Here is a 17,444-nt window from a genome sequence, read left to right on the forward strand (position 1 = left end):
TCCTTGTTTGAATGAATGAATTTGGTGCTGAAGTCGCTGACCAGGGTTTCCACTAACTTTACTGTTTTCGTTTGGAAGGTGATACATTTGAAATGTATTTGTTTTATTCTCCTTAATTTGGAATGTTCTATATTTTACCATTGGCTTTTGAGTTGAGTTGATCCAGATGAGGGGCTGTTTCTGTGTTCAACTAATGGTTTCAGGAAACAAGAGTTTACTGTTAGATTTATAGAGTGCAGAGCAAATGGACTTCCACATTTGGCTGAGTGTTTATTACACAATAGAGATGGAAGGAACCCAGGAAACACATTTAAAAAAGGCTTTCTGGCACTAAAATATTTGCAGAGATTTTTCACATGAAAAATCTCTCTTTTTCACATGAAGCGGTTTTCCCATCATGAGAGGGGATAAAATAATACATAGAATACAAAGCAGCAGAGATGAGATTTGACTCAAGAAGATGATTTTGGTGCTATGGATAAAAATATTACTCTTCTTTTACAGTTTTCTGCACAAATCCAGCTTTTGATAGTCACGAACATATTTGGTGCCCCAGTGTGTTTGGTCTGATAAACCCTTCTGGTTAATACTGGAACATGCCACAATGGGCCTTGGCAATTGCAATTTCAACTAGCATTTAAAAATGTTTAAAAGCTTCAGAGTGTCCTGGGCATGTAGTTAATGGGCCAGTCTTTATTTCTAGGAATAAAACATTTTCGTAACTTCAACATAATTTTTGGACAGGAAGCTGCACTTGCAAGTATGATCACATTTTCTCTTGAGTATCTAAAATGGTTAGAGGTAAAGTATGTATTATGAACTGTTTTGAAGTATTATAATTAAAAGTCTTCTCGTTTTGGAGACTTAATTTCAAGGATCACCATTTATTAAGGATATTCCTAGCTGTGATTAGTTTTAAAAATTTGCAGTGACAGTATTTTTAAAAATGTAATTCTTTTAAGTTGGATTGCCAATGTATGCTATTGAAAGTAATATTTTCATGTGCTATTTTGATCATATCAATTGAAAATGTAAAAAAAACCAACATTGACTATTTTTCAGGTATACATACGGGAAGCCAGTGAAAGGAGATGTAACACTTACATTTTTACCTTTATCCTTTTGGGGCATGAAGAAAAATATTACAAAAAATTTTAAGGTAACTTTTACAGAGATCTTACACCTTCTAATGGGGAAACACTCTAAGTATACTTTTACTAGAAATAAAATTTCATACTGAATTAACAAAGAATTGAGTGTAATAAAAGAGTTTTCTAGAATTGGACAAATGAGAATCTACCCATTTATACTCCAGAGCCATCATATTTTTGTGACTTAGTTTGAATTTTATTTCTAAAATTTGAATTGCTAAAGTGAAGAATAAAATTGAATTATTTTAAACAAAACAGATAAATGGATCTACAAACTTCTCTTTTAATGATGAAGAGATGAAAAAAGTAATGGATTTTTCAGAAGGGCTTTCTGAGCACATGTATCTGTCTTCCCCTGGGCCGGTAGAAATTTTAGCCACAGTGACAGAATCACTTACAGGTTTGTAGACTTTGAAGTGAAGGTAAAGCTATTTATGTGGTGCTGCTCTCTCTCCTTTCTTATTATAACTAGCACATTCATTTCTAAAGATGCTACTTAATTCTGAAATTGTCATGACTATTAATTAGTGTCACTTGCAGAATGTTTTCATTATGAAGGGGAAACCTCTTTTCTTTCTTTATTTTAATTTTAAATTTTTGGGGGGAGTACCTATTTTCTATCCCAGTCTGTGCTTCAATCACATGTAATAGGTATTTGTAATTTTCTCCATTTCTGCTTTCTTTTCAACCTGGAAACTACATGGAAAGGCCTACCTTTTCAGCTGACTAACCACCTTCTGTTTTTTGTTGTTGTTGTTGTTGTTTGTTTGTTTTTAATCATTTCACATCTTCTGAGCTCTTATCTGCTCATGGACAATTTTTCAATAATAAAATGAAGGTTAATTGCTTGGATCTTTCTGGTGCTATCCACAGATTTCCTCCAACCTCGAAAGGGCAAAAAATGATTCATCAGTGGCCTTAATCTGCAGTGTCCTTGTTGTGGGTGGGCATAGCAGTAATGATGCTTAGAAGGGGGTCCATGGAGGGTGTAGTAGAACTGTAAGAGAACTGTATGGCTCTCTTTATGACCAAGCCAGTGTGGGAATGAGGCTTCTGTGCCCCATCAACCCCTTGAGGAAGTAGCTTAGATAGAAAATTTGGTGAATAGAAGCTGTTGGTGAAGTATAACATTTGGTTTCTAAATGGTGCAATTTCCAAAACAGGTATCTCAAGAAATGCAAGTTCTAATGTATTTTTCAAGCAACATGATTACATCATTGAATTTTTTGATTATGCTACTGTCTTGAAGCCATCTCTCAACTTCACAGCCACTGTAAGTTAGCTTGTTTATTAATGATCTAAAGCAGCAAGTTCAGTTTAATGAAACAGAATGGCAGATAATATTTTCAGTGCTTTTCAAAAAAAAAATTAAACCCAAAGTATATAGATTACTTTTCCCCTTTAGATATATGAAGTATGTAGAATTGTTCCCAAATGACCTTTGTGTAAGTTTTCTTAAAAAAATAGTCTCCAACAAAAGTATTTTACTCAAAATTTATTTAATAAGGAATTTAAGTTAGATTTGGATTGCTACATTGAAGCTTTTATAAATTACTTGAAAGAATTAGATGTTAGTCAAAAAATTTCAATTTCAGTTTGATTTTCATAATGACTAATTTTAGTTCTAGTAAAGATGTTGCATTAAAAATTATCAACAAATTTACTCTTTTTTTTTTTTTTGAGTTAACACTTATTGAATGAATTTTGACAATGTACAAGGCAGGGTGCTGGGTGGAGCTTACAGAGCTAAGAAGAACCCAGTCCCTACCCTGGATTCACAGTTTTTGTGATGGTGACAAGAAAACATACACACAAGTATGACTTAAGGCAGAATGAGGTTAATGTCCTGCATACATTTCTGTAGTTATTTAAAGCAGGGGTTGGCAAACTTTTCTGCAAAGGACTAGATAATAAATATTTTTAGCTTTGTGAGACATATGGTCTCTGTGATGTCTACCTAACTCTGCCATTGTAGCTGAAAGCAGCCTTAACTACTTTGTAACAAGTAAGGGTGGCTATGTTCCAATAACACTTTATTTACAAAAAGACTGGATTCGGCCTTCCTGCCTGCCATAGTTTGCTGACCTCTGGTTTGAAGAAAGAGGGTTTGAGTTCTTATTCAGTGGCTCAAGAGAAGTTTTAGATAGTTTCTGATTTCAATGATCGTATAATTTAGTTTGAAAAGGTAAGGAAAAAACCCTTGAGGCTGCAAATGGTAATTTCCAAATGAGCAGAGTGAAACAATGAGTGTCTGGGAGGAAGAATTGTCTTTGGGATAGGGATGAGGGTCATTAAAGGATACTTTATGGAAGGAGAAGATTTAAGCTATTTGTTAAAAGATCGGTAGGATATTATTTTATTTTTTCAAAAATTTTATTCATTTATTTATTTTAGAGAGAGAGAGCACGTGCACGAATGTGAGGGCCAGGGGAGGAGCAGAGGGGGAGGGAGGGGGTAAAGAATCTCAAGCAGACAGTGTGAGCCTGACTCAGGGCTCGATCCCATGACCCTGAGATCATGACCTGAGCTGAAACCAAGAGTTGGACGCTTAACCAACTGAGCCAGTCAGGGGTCCAAGAGCAGTAAGATTTTAAATGTTTGGTGTGGGGGCGGCAGATGGGGAACAAGATGAGCTGAGACACAAGGCAAGCGCCCTGCTTTGCAAGTTTGGGTGCATTCACCTGGATCAGTACAATTGTAGCAGGGAGTTTGTGTCTGGCAGTGGTGAGAGAGAAAACAGGAGGGATGGGGCGCCTGGGTGGCTCAGTTGTGAAGCGTCTGCCTTCGGCTCAGGGTGTGATCCCAGAGTCCTGGGATTGAGCCCCACATCAGGCTCCTCCGATGGGAGCCTGCTTCTTCCTCTCCCTCTCCCCCTGCTTGTGTTCCCTCTCTCGCTGGCTGTCTCTCCCTCTGTCATATAAATAAATAAAATCTTTACAAAAAAAAAAAAAAAGAAAACAGGAGGCAAAGTGTGGGGAGTTGTCGAGGATCCTAAATAGCTCATGCGTATTTTTGAACGTTATGCTCTGGCAGTGAAGAGCCTAGGAGCCTTATGAATGTGGGAGGCGTATGGCGAAAGCGGTATTCCAGGGAGCTGGATGGGGCTGTGTGCAGGGGGGTGGCCGCAGCTCAGGTGTGAGGTGCCGAGGTAGCTCGAGGGGGTGGATGTGCCAGTGGAGAGGACACAGGAAAGAAGTACAAGACTTGGTGTATATTGGATTTGGGAGGTGGGAAGAGGAAGGGGAAACTGAGAGATGTGAAGTCTGGCAGAATTGTGGTTAGCAAAAATAGGAGGGGCGAGATGATTGCTCAGCTACGGATGTACTAAATTTGAGTTGACAGGGATATGTAAGTAGAAATTTCCTCCAGGTGGAAGTTAGAGGTGTTGAGTATGAGGTCCAGAGCAAGGTGAGGAAAGCAGTACGAGTGTGGAGACCTTTGAGAAAAAGAGAAGCACAGATAACTGATAATCTGGCCTTGACAAATTCCCACATTTAGGGAGAGGGAGGTGGAATCCAAAAGGACACTGTGAGGATGCAGAAAGAGGGGTCTGAAATAAAGAAGGTTGTTGTGGAGCCATGGAAGGCGAGAGAAGCCATACCATCAAGAAGGGAACGGTCAGTGGTGTCGGAAGCCTTCTAGAGAGAGACTACTTCATCTGGAAGTTAGGTACTGCCAACAGTTTTTGAGAGTTCAGTTTCATCGGAATAGTACAGGTGGGGACTGGATTCAACTGAACTTAAAACCTTTGCTTTTCTTGTTATCTGTTTTTAAAATGTTGTGTTCTGACAATTAGGTGAAGGTAACCCGTGCCGATGGCAATCGACTGACTTTTGAAGAAAGAAGAAATAACGTAGTTATAACAGTGACACAGAAAAATTCTTCTGAGCACTGGAGCAGATGGGACAGTAGAAACCAGGACATAGAAGCTGTCCAGATCATAAATTATACTGTCCCCCAAAATGGAATCTTAAAGATTGAATTCCCAATCCTGGATGATTCCAGTGAGCTACAGTTGAAGGTACCATCTGTTTCTCATCATGTTACTATAATAAGATCATTAAAATTGTTTTTTTTTTTAAAGATTTTATTTATTTATTTGACAGAGATAGAGACAGCCAGCGAGAGAGGGAACACAAGCAGGGGGAGTGGGAGAGGAAGAAGCAGGCTCATAGCAGAGGAGCCTGATGTGGGGCTCAATCCCATAACGCCGGGATCACGCCCTGAGCTGAAGGCAGACGCTTAACGACTGCGCCACCCAGGTGCCCCAAGATCATTAAAATTGTAATCTCATGATAGGCGCTTGATCAAACCGTTAGAGGTCAGAATGCACAGGAAGTAGGAAGTAGACACACGTTTATATTTTTAAAAATGGAGGAAAGTGTTAAAAGTAATTTAGTAACAGTGGCTAAGGGGTGGACCGAACACTTCCTTATAAATTCATTTTGAAGAGCACAGTAAAATATAGTGCTTTGAAGATATGATGAAGAAGCTTCTCAGATTCCCAGCCTAGGCTGGTTTTCAATCATTTGAAAGTGTATTTGGCAGGAGCTGAAATGAAAGAAGAAAATATTTTTTAAATCTATACTTCTTTGCTGAGCTCTTTCTCACAGTGGCTCATCTGAGATACCCCAACCATTCCTGCTATCTTTCTTTTCATTACTTGGCCCTGCCACAGGTTTTGTCCTTTGAGTTTTACTCTGACTATTGGTAGATAACATGGGTTGGTCTGATTCCTTGCTTGTAAATGAACTCTGTGTTGTGGTGAGAAGGAAAGGTGTCCTTACACATTTTGTTCTCTCTTCTCATTTTTCTTTTCTCATTGTCTCTCTTCTCATGTTCTCTCTCTCTCAGTGTTTCTTGATAATGTACTTTTCTTTCTGAAATTTTCTTTCTGAAATAAGTTAGGACTATGCTTTTTCCTCTTAGATTATGGTGGTGAAGACCCTCTTCTGTCACTTTCTTTATAATATAAGCTATAAAGTGAAGATCCAATGTCTGGGGAACAGTGAATCTGCCTTTCAGGAATTGTTCAACAAATAGTATCCTTTCTCAGGGTGTTACTGAAGATGACAATTTATAGCTCCCCTTTCTTCTGTTACAGGCCTCTTTTCTTAATAGTGTGAGTAGCATGGCAGTTCACGGTATGTTTAAGTCTCCCAGTAAAACATACATCCAGCTAAAGACAAGAGAAGAAAATATAAAGGTAATGCTTACAATCACTTATAATTACAACATAACTGTACTCTTTTGCCATTCATATGTGTTTATTAATTACGTTTTTTTTTTCTAGGTGGGATCACCTTTTGAGTTGGTGGTTAGTGGCAACAAGCGATTGAAGGAGTTAAGCTATATGGTAATGTCTTACAGAATCGAAATTTATCACCTCTTAATAGGATCATTGCGAATGATACCTACCTTATGTCTAAAGCACTAGTTTTTAAAATTCAGTCTTGTATCTTTTAGCCTGCCCTTTTTATATTCCAATCAAATTTTTTTTCTTCCTTCACCTAATTTGCATTTCCAACTTAAGATGGATAATTAAATCTTTCATTATGTTTAAAATTTAAATTTCTATGAGATAATCCATCTATGTTTATTGTAGAGAATTATAAAGTATGAGAAAAACAAAAAAATAAAAAAACAAAAAAAACCCCAAAAATTGCTACCCCTAGCCTTGAATTTTGCTCACCCTGGCTTTCCCCAGTGGTGCTGTATATTCCTCCCACTCAAAAATAGATTCTTGACTGTGAAGCAGCTGTTGTCTCAGTCAGTATTTCTTTATCTTTTTTTTTTTTTTAAGATTTTATTTATTTATTTGGCAGAGAGAGACAGCCAGTGAGAGAGGGAACACAAGCAGGGGGAGTGGGAGAGGAAGAAGCAGGCTCCTAGCGGAAAAGCCTGATATGGGGCTCGATCCCAGAACACCGGGATCACGCCCTGAGCTGAAGGCAGACGCTTAACGACGGCGCCACCCAGGCGCCCCAGTATTTCTTTATCTTATCTTTTCTGTTGCCTAGCTTAGCCTCTCTGTGTTGGTCAGGGAGGTTTCCTTGCATTCATAGAGGCTTTGAAGTTGGTTTAAGTCAACAATTTGTGTGTATGGTTAAAATTATGATGACTGTAGCTGCCATTGAGATTCTTTTTAGCTTTGGCCTAAGATGAAACTCTTCTCCTCTTCTTTTCAGGTCGTATCCAGGGGACAGTTGGTGGCTGTAGGCAAGCAAAATTCAACAACCTTCTCTTTAACACCAGAAAATTCTTGGGCTCCAAAAGCCTGTATTATTGTGTATTATATTGACGATGATGGGGAAATTATAAATGATGTTCTAAAAATTCCTGTTCAGCTTGTTTTTAAAAATAAGGTAAGATTTAAGGTAACGGTGTTAGAACAAAACTTCATATTAGTGAAGTCTGAGTAATGTTAATATTTCTTTAGAAAAGTATCACTAAACAAAATTGGTTAGGAATTGATATTCATTTCCAGAACTATGGTTAAACCTCTTCATATTGTTACTACAGATGTATTTTCACATGCAGAATTATTGGACAGTGTGGGTCTTATTTGTAAGTTATGATTCTTGGCTTTAGGACTTTAACTCAATTCCGTGAGGCTGTTTCAGGATTTCTCAAATGGTGGAGTCGATCTTGCTGTGGCATGGAACTCCAGCAGCGATTATAGAATTTGTGTGGTGCTGATATTGGCGTGAGAGTGAAATGAAGGGCATGGGAGGGAGGGAGGCTGGGAGCAGTGATCTGTGGAAGCAGAGCCTGGATTTGGTTTATCCATTTCATCGGCCTGGAAACTAACCCAGGACAGATTTACAGTAAGCTTGGCTACCTTGCGTGTGGAGATCTGTGTGGAGTTTTGTCTCCAAGAGCACGAGGGATTTTTTATGGCTTAAGATATATAGCTTGTCCTCGAACCCCAGCTTTGAAAAGTAACCTGGCTGCAAGAGTGCCTGCTGGAATTGAATCATCTCCCGTGTGATAAAATGAGCCGTTGTTCTCACTGAAACCTGCCTTCTCAGTTCATTTTAAATGAAATAATCATTTTTGAAAGTATTGATTTGCAGAGTACAGTTCCTTTGAAAGCATTTCTGTTTGCTTAATTTGTTAAAATTCTGAGAGGTTGCAGTAGTTATCCAGTCATTTTGTTGATGATGGTTAACTAACTTTGATTGTCAAGATAGAATATGAACTTCTGTTTTTCATTTTAGGAAGAGTTTTTCAAAGAGAGTGCTATATTCTGTTGTTTTTAGAGCACAGATTTTGACTTCTAGTGATTCCATTAATCCCCTGACAAAGATGAATTTTAAAGTAGGAGTCAGGCTTAAATAAGGAGGCGTACATCTTTGAGAATGAGGCCAAGTATTAAAAAAGTTAGTGTAAGAGGTCATTGGCTTTGAGGAAGCAGAGCATATAAATAGCATGATTCTAAGAAATTCCTTAGCTATGAAAGATAAGAAATATAGTTTCAGCTATATTTGCAAAGATATATCTTTCTCTGCCTTCTTTTTTTTAAAGCAATCTCTCCACCCAACATGGGGCTCAAACTTACAACCTTGAGATCAAGAGTCGCGTGTTCTAATGACTGAGCCAGCCAGACACTGCTCTTTCTTTATTTTTTGTATGTTTATTACATTACTCACAAAGAAACTACAAATTTGAAAAGAGGGTATATTTAAGCAAGAGAAAATTAGCGAGTCTTTTTGTTGTTCAGTAAAGACCGTGGAATAAATGGATGGGATGTGGAAGTCTTGAGAGATGGAGGTTTAGAAATCACCCACACGCAAGTGTATCTTGAAGCCATGGGGTCTCGGAGGTGCAGAGTAAAGAGTGAGAAGTGCAGGGGCACCTGGGTGGCACAGCGGTTGGGCGTCTGCCTTCGGCTCAGGGCGTGATCCCGGCGTTATGGGATCGAGCCCCACATCGGGCTCCTCTGTTATGAGCCTGCTTCTTCCTCTCCCACTCCCTCTGCCTGTGTTCCCTCTCTTGCTGGCTGTCTCTATCTCTGTCGAATAAATAAATAAAATCTTTAAAAAAAAACGTGAGAAGTGCAAGGTTGGAACGTGTTGCTCTCCTCCCCTTCCTTTTGGGTATAGGTGGAGAAACTTAAACTAAAAGTAAACTAGATACAGTGGTATAAAAAATTTCACTGGGCAAGTTAAACAGGGAAGTCTTTATTCAAGACTATTGCAGTAGGGGGAAAGAGATTGAACTCAACTTCACTGAAACAAAAGGCAGGAGACTTTTAAGCAGAGCATGAGCTTGTGGAAAAGTACTGGAGGACATCGAAGGGAGATTGGTCAATGTGATTAGGCCATCTGTGTTTGCTAACCGGCAACATATAAATTAGACTCCTGTCCTCCACAGAGATGGGAAGATCCGTCAGGGACTGTCTCTTTGGTGATTACATTTTAAAGGATTGGCTCCCAGGTCCTTGAGAAAGACGGTCCTGGGTTGTAAAACTGTCAAGGGGCTGGGAGAAGACTTACATTTCAAAGGGGCAGAGAAAGAATTTACAATTGCAAGTTTTCTAAAGTAACTGCTGAAAGAAAAGGGAGTATCAGGGGGTTATGGTCAGGAAGAAGCCCGTCTGATGTTCAGTCAAGCCGAGGGGAACATTAAGGCCATTGTGGTCAGGAGTTACAGTCACTGTACAGCAGCAGCCTATTGAAATAGAGCTAGACAAGATGAACAATCCTAGTGGGATGGGGCCTCATGACAAAGCCATTCAGTTTTACTGTGTTGAGATGATCGAGCCTCTTTAAGAAGTATTAGTTAGGACCATGCTTTGATGAATGTAATGAACAGAGGAAGTTCAGGCGGCCATGGAGACACAGAACATTGGTCCTAACTAGTGTTTGGTCTGATCACCTCCTCCCTTGGAAAGACATTCCCCTGCCCCCAGCCCAGGCAGTTGTGTGAGTCCCCAGGGGAGCTCTCACTTGACTCACTTCTAAGTTCAGGTTACCAGCATGTGAGCATCACTGGTTTCTTTCCCCTTCCCTGTTCCTCCTCCAGGATACTGGCCTTCGCCAGGTGTCCCAGACACTATTGCCTTCTCTTTAGCATTGGCTGTGGGCTGGGGGGTATGGGATGGAGTGAGGGTGGAGGAGGGGTAGAGAAATGAAGGCTAAATCAGATTTATACCACTGTGGGAGTCCTATGACTTGTAAACACCATGTGTAAACTTTTTAAAAAAATTTCTTTCCCTGCAGAAGGCTTATGTGTGGTTTTAGAATGATCCCTGAGTCAAGGCAGATGCAGTATCCTTGCTAGATTTTGAGTGATTGAATTGCTGTTGGTAAGACATCTAAGTAATGCTTTTAAAAAAGTCAAATAAATCGGTCCTGTTTTCTCCCTTTCTTAGATAAAGCTGTTTTGGAGTAAAGCTCATGCTGAACCATCTGAGAAAGTCTCTCTTAGGATCTCTGTGACACAGCCAGACTCGACAGTTGGGATTGTAGCTGTTGACAAAAGCGTGAATCTGATGAATGTCTCAAATGATATTACAATGGAAAATGTGAGTTTAGCTATTTTTTTCCTTACAAAAATACATGTTAAAAGAGCAAAAAGGAAACCTTACTGCATTACTTCAAATATCTAAAGAAAATTTCATTAGTTCCTCTTAAGTATATGTCAGGATTCAGTAAGGCTTCCAAATAAAAAGGATTTGCATTCTGGTTGTTATGTTGGAAAGAGGCTTCATGTGGTGAAGTGTCTTTGCTGTCTTACATGAGAGATGCCATCTAGAGTTTTCCCTCATTTTCATCCTGCATTTGAATTTAAGACTCTTGAGAAAGTCCTAGGAAATTGACTGGATGACATTGGAGAGGAGAGCTTCAGATAATTTTGAAGTACTTTTTTATTTTGGTTATACAAATGGTTATATATAATTACAGTCTTATTGAATCTGGAATTTGTAGCATGTTGAGGGAGTGAAATCATGTTAATCTGCAGAAAACTTATAAACCAAGAAATATATGAACATCTAGTGTTATATAAACTAATCCCCTCTCCATTAATCATTTCATGTTTATTTGTAAGTTCATGATATATCCTTGTGTGTCATTGCCAGTTGAAATCTAGATTGTATAACCTATGTCCATTAATTGTTTAAGTACAGTGATTAACAACATATAGGAGGAAAGATATACATGTTTAGGCTAATTTGGTCATCTTATTGTAAATTAATTCACTTGAGAAAAATTATATATAATTTTCAGTCTATAAAGCTAATTTTTTAAAATCCCTTAAAAAAACTCCTTTAAAATTAATTGATCATTTTTTTCTCTTGACTTTTTAAAAATTCACATTATTCTAAAAAGTCTATAGCATTTTGCATTTGATTTAACTGAATTTAGTAATATCTCTCATTTTCTGGGTTTCTAAATTCTTGAATATATTATTTCATTTTTGTTTCCCTATGTATGAACACATGTGTGCATGTGCGCACGCACACACACACACACACACCCCTATCTAGTGCTTGTACTCCATCTCTGTCTTTGTCTCTATCTCTTTTAACATATTTACATTAAATTTTGTTATAGATTAAGATTGCTATCCCAGCTTTCTTTTAGTTCATACTTTGCTGGTGTATTTTTCCACCTTTTTATTTTCAAAGTTTTGTTAAGTTTTTCCTTCAAGTTTATCTTGTAGATAGCATGTTATATTATATTTTGCTTTTTTTTTTTAAAGATTTTTATTTATTTATTTGAGACAGAGAGGAGAGAGAGCGTGCACAAGCTGGGGGGGAGGGGCAGGGAGAGAGGTAGAAGCAGACTCCCTGCCGAGCAGGGAGCCCCGACTGTGGGGCTCGATTCCAGGACCCTGAGGAAATGATATGAGCCAAAGGCAGACACCTAACTGAATGAGCCACCCAGACGTGCCTTGCTTTTGTTTTTTAATGTCTGACAGTCCATGTCTTTAAGCTTATTAAACCCATTTACAAGTGTGGTAATTCTTGTTCTAAGTAGGATTTATTTCTACTTTATTTCCTATTTTTAAATGTGATTATTTTCTTTTCCCCCCTCTATTTATTTTTCTTCTTTGAATGGGTTAGATAAAATTTTGCTCTTCTGATTTTGAAGTTGTACATTCTGCTTTTGTTCCTATGACACATGCCGTTAACACACGAACCACTCACATTTATTTATCCTTGTTGGTTTCTTATGGCTGCCAATATTTGTATCTTTATCTAACAAGACAAGCATTTTCGTATGCTCTCATTTTCACCTGTTACCACCTTCTCCAACCCCGGCCAGACCATGTTGCTCTTGCACAGGATTGTAATTCTGTGTCATTATCGATTGCCCTTTCGATCTGTGCTCTTCCTTCATTTTTTAATTCTGGAAATTGACATCTGTTATTTCTTCATATATTTTCTCTTCTCTAGATTTTTCTCTTCTGTAGTTATTCGGAGATTGGCGTGTCTGCTTCCTTTCTCCGTATCTCCTAGCTTTTGTTTTGCGTTGTCTATCTCTTTGTCTTTTCTGTTTTCCTTTGAGACAGCACCTCCGGTGATTCTGCTCAGTGATCATTTGTCGGTTGTATCTATCCTACTTCGATTTCTTATATTGGGTTCTTTATGTCAGCCATTATTTTTTTAATATCTATTATTTTTCATTTGGTTCTTATCTTTTGTTCTTGTTTTATATTGTCCATATTTTTCCTTACCTCCTTATGTATATTTACCATGTTTATTTTAAATTCTTGAACTGGCCTTTTCAATATTTTGCTTCACGTGTTGTGTGTTGTCTACTTGGGTGTCTTTTATGGAAGTCATGCTCTTTGGGTGTGGTTGAGTTGGCAGCTACTCTGATAATGTCTACTGAGGAAGGCTGAACAGCGCATTCCAATCTGTATAAGTCTTGTGAGTTTAAAGAGAGGGAGGGGTCAAGCTCCAGGGACTAGAGAACTACTCTTGATCCTCCCTGTGTGCTGCTGGCTTTTATTCAGTGTTTTACTTTTAAGCTCTTAGGGAAAAGCATCACCAAGAAGAGGCGGTCTCTTGAGATTATGATCCAGCAGCCCTGAGAGTCTGGAGGACAAGAGGAACAGTGACTGTCCATCCATCTGTCCACAGGTTTTCCTCAGTGTCTCACACCCCAAGGGCAGAGGTGCTGACCTGGTTTTTCTTCCTGACAGCGGGCAGTGTAAGCTGCTGCAGCTGCTGATTTGGGCAGTGAAAATGCAAGAATGATTGTCCTGAGGCTACCCCCTCAGATTTCTCCAGAGTTGGCTCTGGGGGAGGGCGTCAGGAGCCTGTGGTCATAGACCATTTTGGGTTTCTTTTGCTATTGTTAAATTTATAAGTGGTGCCCAGAACACCTTGGGAAAACTTAAGTGTGCTAGATCTTCTAGGAATAATTTTCAGACACTAGCCTTTGCTGCAGCTTTGGCAATGCCCCTTTATTGAGCTACTGAGAAAAGGAGAATTTCTTTTCGAGATAGAGGCTTCTTCCTGGATAATTCCATTGATTCACGCCGGAGGGTCAGCAGAAGGTGATCTTGCATGCATTTGTGTTCCGCAGTGGAGTTTGAGTCATGGGACTAACACCTTTTCTCTGCACGATGTCTGGCTCTGGCTCCGTTGCCTGTAGTCGGGCTGACTGTATTTGCCAGCTTGTTGAGATAGTATGACATTTCATGTTTTCTCATTCTGTTGTTTCCTTCCTGGTGCCTGTTCTTGCCCCATGTTCGCTTACCAGGGATGTAGCGGTGGTGGTGGTCAGCATGGCGGAAACAGTGGATACACATGTTTAATTTTAAACGTGGTGTGTTTTTTAAACTTAGAATCTTTCATGATTTTTATTCCTGCCTTTGTCTTAAGTTGTCTGGTTAATGCTCATGTAAATAAGGGAGACGCTTTGCAATAGTTACCAAAAAGGGTATCATCTCATGACTTTTTTATCGTAGTAAAATATATATGACATAAAATTTGCCATTTTAACCGTTTAAAAAAGACAATTCCGTGGCATGAATTACTTTCATAATGTTGTACAACCGTCATCACTATCTGTTTCCAAAACTTTTTCATCACTCCAAACAGAGACTCTGTAACCATGAAGTGATAACCCTCCATTTCCCCCTCCCCCCACCCCCTGGCAACCTCTAATCTACTTCTGTCTTTATGAATTTGCCTAGTCTAGATATTTCATGTAAGTGGAATCATGAAATTTGTCCTTCTGTGTCTGCCTTCTTTCGCTTAGCTTAAGGTTTTCAGGGTTCATCCACATAGTAGCACCTATTAGAACTTTATTTCTTTTTATGGCTGCATAATATGCAATTGTATGTATCTACCACATTTTGTGTATCCATTCTTGATAGACGTTTAAGTTGTTTCTGTCTTTTGGCTATTGTGACTGATGCTGCAATAAACCGCTGGCATGTACGGATCTCTTTGCGTCCCTGTTCTTTTCAGTATATACATGGGAGTGGAATTGCCAGGTCATATTCTAATCTGTGTTTAGCTTTTTTAGGAGCTGCCAACTTTACTAACTCTTTTAGCCTATTTTACTCCCTCTTGCTAGCAAGGAGTGCTGTTCTTAAAAAAATAGCATTGCTAATGTGATAATGCAAATATCTCAATATTGAAAAAGCTATCTCATTGATGTTGCAATTTGCATTACTTTGCTTATCAATGAGGTTGAATGTTTTTCTACTTAATAATTTGCGTTTCTTTTTTGTGAATTGCCTCTTTTTGTTATTTTAAAAAATTTAGTTAACTGTCATTTAGCAGAACTTATATTAACCATCAAATTTAACCCATTTATTTATCTGTCAAAAGTATGGGTAGTTTTCAGTGCTTACTCCTATGTGTTGATTTAGTCAACCGGTGACATTTAAGTTCCTCCTGGGCAAAGCTTAAGCATACACTTCTTCTTTTTTTATTTTTTTTTAAGATATACTTTATTTTATTTTTTTCTTTATTAAAAAAAGATTTAATTTGTTTATTTGAGAGAGAGAGAGAGAACGTAAGCAGGGGGAGGGGCAAAGGGAGAGGGAGAAGCAGACACCCCATTAAGCAGGGATCCCAGCCTGGGGCTTGATCTTAGGATCCTGAGATCATGACCTGAGCTGAAGGCAGACACTTAACTGACTGAGCCACCCAGGCGCCCCTATTTATTTATTTGAGAGAGAAAGAAAGAGAGAGAGAGTGCAGGTGGAGGGGCAGAGGGAAAAGGAGAGAGAGAATCACAAGCAGACTCCCTGTTGAGTGTGGAGCCTGGCACAAGGGTCAATCCCAGGACCATGAGATCATGACCTGAGCTGAAACCAAGAGTTGGCTGTTTGACCAACTGAACCACCCAGGTGCCCCTCAAGCGTATACTTCTTAGGGACTCTGTGTTACTGAACAGAGTAAAAGTAAGTTAAAAGAAGAAATGTATTTTTGGATGATCGAATAATGAACAAGGCATTCAGATATTCTTTATTCCTCCATTTGTGTCATTTTCAAATTAGATAAGCTTGTGGGCTGTGTGCTATCTAAGTAACGGACAAGAAATATGGCAGAGGTCAGAACAGGTTGATATGATTCAGTTCATTCCATGTATTTTATCTTCTCCTTAGGTGGTCCATGAGTTGGAACTTTATAACACGGGATATTATTTAGGCATGTTCATGAATTCTTTTGCAGTTTTTCAGGTATGTTTTGTTTGTTACATAATTTGAAAAGATATTAATATCTTTTGCTGTTGCAAACACGTTCAGAATTAATTATCTGAATTATGAAATGTTAAACTTTTCTTAAATGTGTTGCTGAAGTGCAGAGTGTTATATAAGTGTAATTTGAAATGGAAAGATAATCATCCTTCCAATTTTAAAAGCAAATGGAAAAAGTGCATGTGAGTGTGTGTGTGTCTGTTCTGTGTATGAGAGGGAGAGAGAATGCTCATGTATATATGTAAAATTCTAAAAAATGAGATAGAGTAAAAAAAACCCCTCACATTTACATAAAAACAAATGAACAAGAGTGAGTTAAGAGGATGGGAAACTGCTGTGACATTTTACATAGCATTTAAACTTTTATTTTAAAAGGAAATTAAAATGATTCTTTCTAGGAATGTGGCCTCTGGGTATTAACGGATGCAAACCTTTTGAAGGATTACATCGATGGTGTTTGTAAGTAAAACCTGGCAATGTGCTTTTAATGTATTTAAGTCTTTCATCTCGGGTATTTAAAATTACTTACATAGGTATGAACACTTTTTGGTTGGACATGGATATCATGATTTTCATTTTCTGTTCTCTTATCCTAAAGTCTTTGGCGTTTAATGTACATCTGAGCCATGACATGGAATGTTTGTCTGGGCTTCTGTCTAGATTTTTGAAATGAATGCTTTCCATTTGCTGTCTGTAGTTCTTTGAGATGGTTATATTCTCAGACATATTGGAAGATCCTATGCTTCCAATTTATATTGCAAACTGTGCTGTTATTTTGGAATTAGATAAAAGGAGCGACATATTTTTGAAACATTTCTGTCCTCTAGCATGTTGATGGTTACCTACAATATAACCCAGATGCCATAAAGTATGCTGGTGCATGCACGTGCACACGCACACACACACACACACACGTGCGTGTGTCTCATCTTCCTGGGAAGGGCCACAGCTGTACATTTCCCTGTATTGCTGAGTAGAGCTGCCACCCAACTACAAATAAATGTGCTTTTAGGAAGAAATCAAAATGTTTTGACTAAAGGAAGTGTATAAATGAGAATGGCTGACTCCAGAAGTTCTTCTCTTTTCTTTCAGGTAACCTTGTACTAATGTCACAGTTTCTATCCCTGAATTCCCTATTCCTGTCAGGTGTTCCCAGTTACTCCACACTAAGCCCCAGGCTCTCCAGCTTTGGGCTGGTTTTTGACACCACTGGATACCCAAGCCTCTGTCCTGAAGCTAAAAAGATAATTTTATAGTCTTAAAAATTTTATGAAGTCATTGTGATCTTTGTGTATTAAAGACAATATGGTACAGTTACTTTCTTCATATAATCATCTATCCTAGACACCTTCTGGGCAATCTTTTTCCATTCTCTCTTTGTAAGTATCGGCTTTTGTCTATTTTTGTTGATCTTTACTTATCAAATCCTGATTTCCACTGTAATACTCATTCTAATGTTAGTAATATTTATTGTATATCCTTTACTTTCCTGAGAACTTTCTTCTACCTTTTTACCCCTGTAACAGAAGAAACTTGATACCCGTACTAGCATTCCGTGTCCTTAGAAACCTTCTCAAGTGACTGACCTTAATTTTTCTGCTTCTCTTCTGGGTCAGGGTT

The 17,444-nt window shown here is 38.4% G+C and overlaps 1 protein-coding gene across 1 annotated transcript in view; it reads left to right on the top strand.

The window, feature by feature from the left end:
• The window catches only part of CD109 (CD109 molecule), a 129,171-nt gene that overhangs the window by 63,231 nt on the left and 48,496 nt on the right, over positions 1-17,444 (top strand). Inside the window, exons 8-17 of the mRNA XM_026507073.4 lie at positions 1,063-1,159; positions 1,410-1,551; positions 2,315-2,424; positions 4,948-5,172; positions 6,256-6,357; positions 6,445-6,507; positions 7,340-7,516; positions 10,528-10,680; positions 15,732-15,806; positions 16,223-16,283. Of these exons, the coding sequence (XP_026362858.2) occupies positions 1,063-1,159; positions 1,410-1,551; positions 2,315-2,424; positions 4,948-5,172; positions 6,256-6,357; positions 6,445-6,507; positions 7,340-7,516; positions 10,528-10,680; positions 15,732-15,806; positions 16,223-16,283 (1,205 nt within the window). The remainder of the gene's footprint in view (positions 1-1,062; positions 1,160-1,409; positions 1,552-2,314; positions 2,425-4,947; positions 5,173-6,255; positions 6,358-6,444; positions 6,508-7,339; positions 7,517-10,527; positions 10,681-15,731; positions 15,807-16,222; positions 16,284-17,444) is intronic.

Source organism: Ursus arctos, unplaced genomic scaffold (assembly GCF_023065955.2).
Source record: "Ursus arctos isolate Adak ecotype North America unplaced genomic scaffold, UrsArc2.0 scaffold_29, whole genome shotgun sequence".
In the NCBI taxonomy this organism is placed as follows: Eukaryota; Metazoa; Chordata; class Mammalia; order Carnivora; family Ursidae; genus Ursus; species Ursus arctos.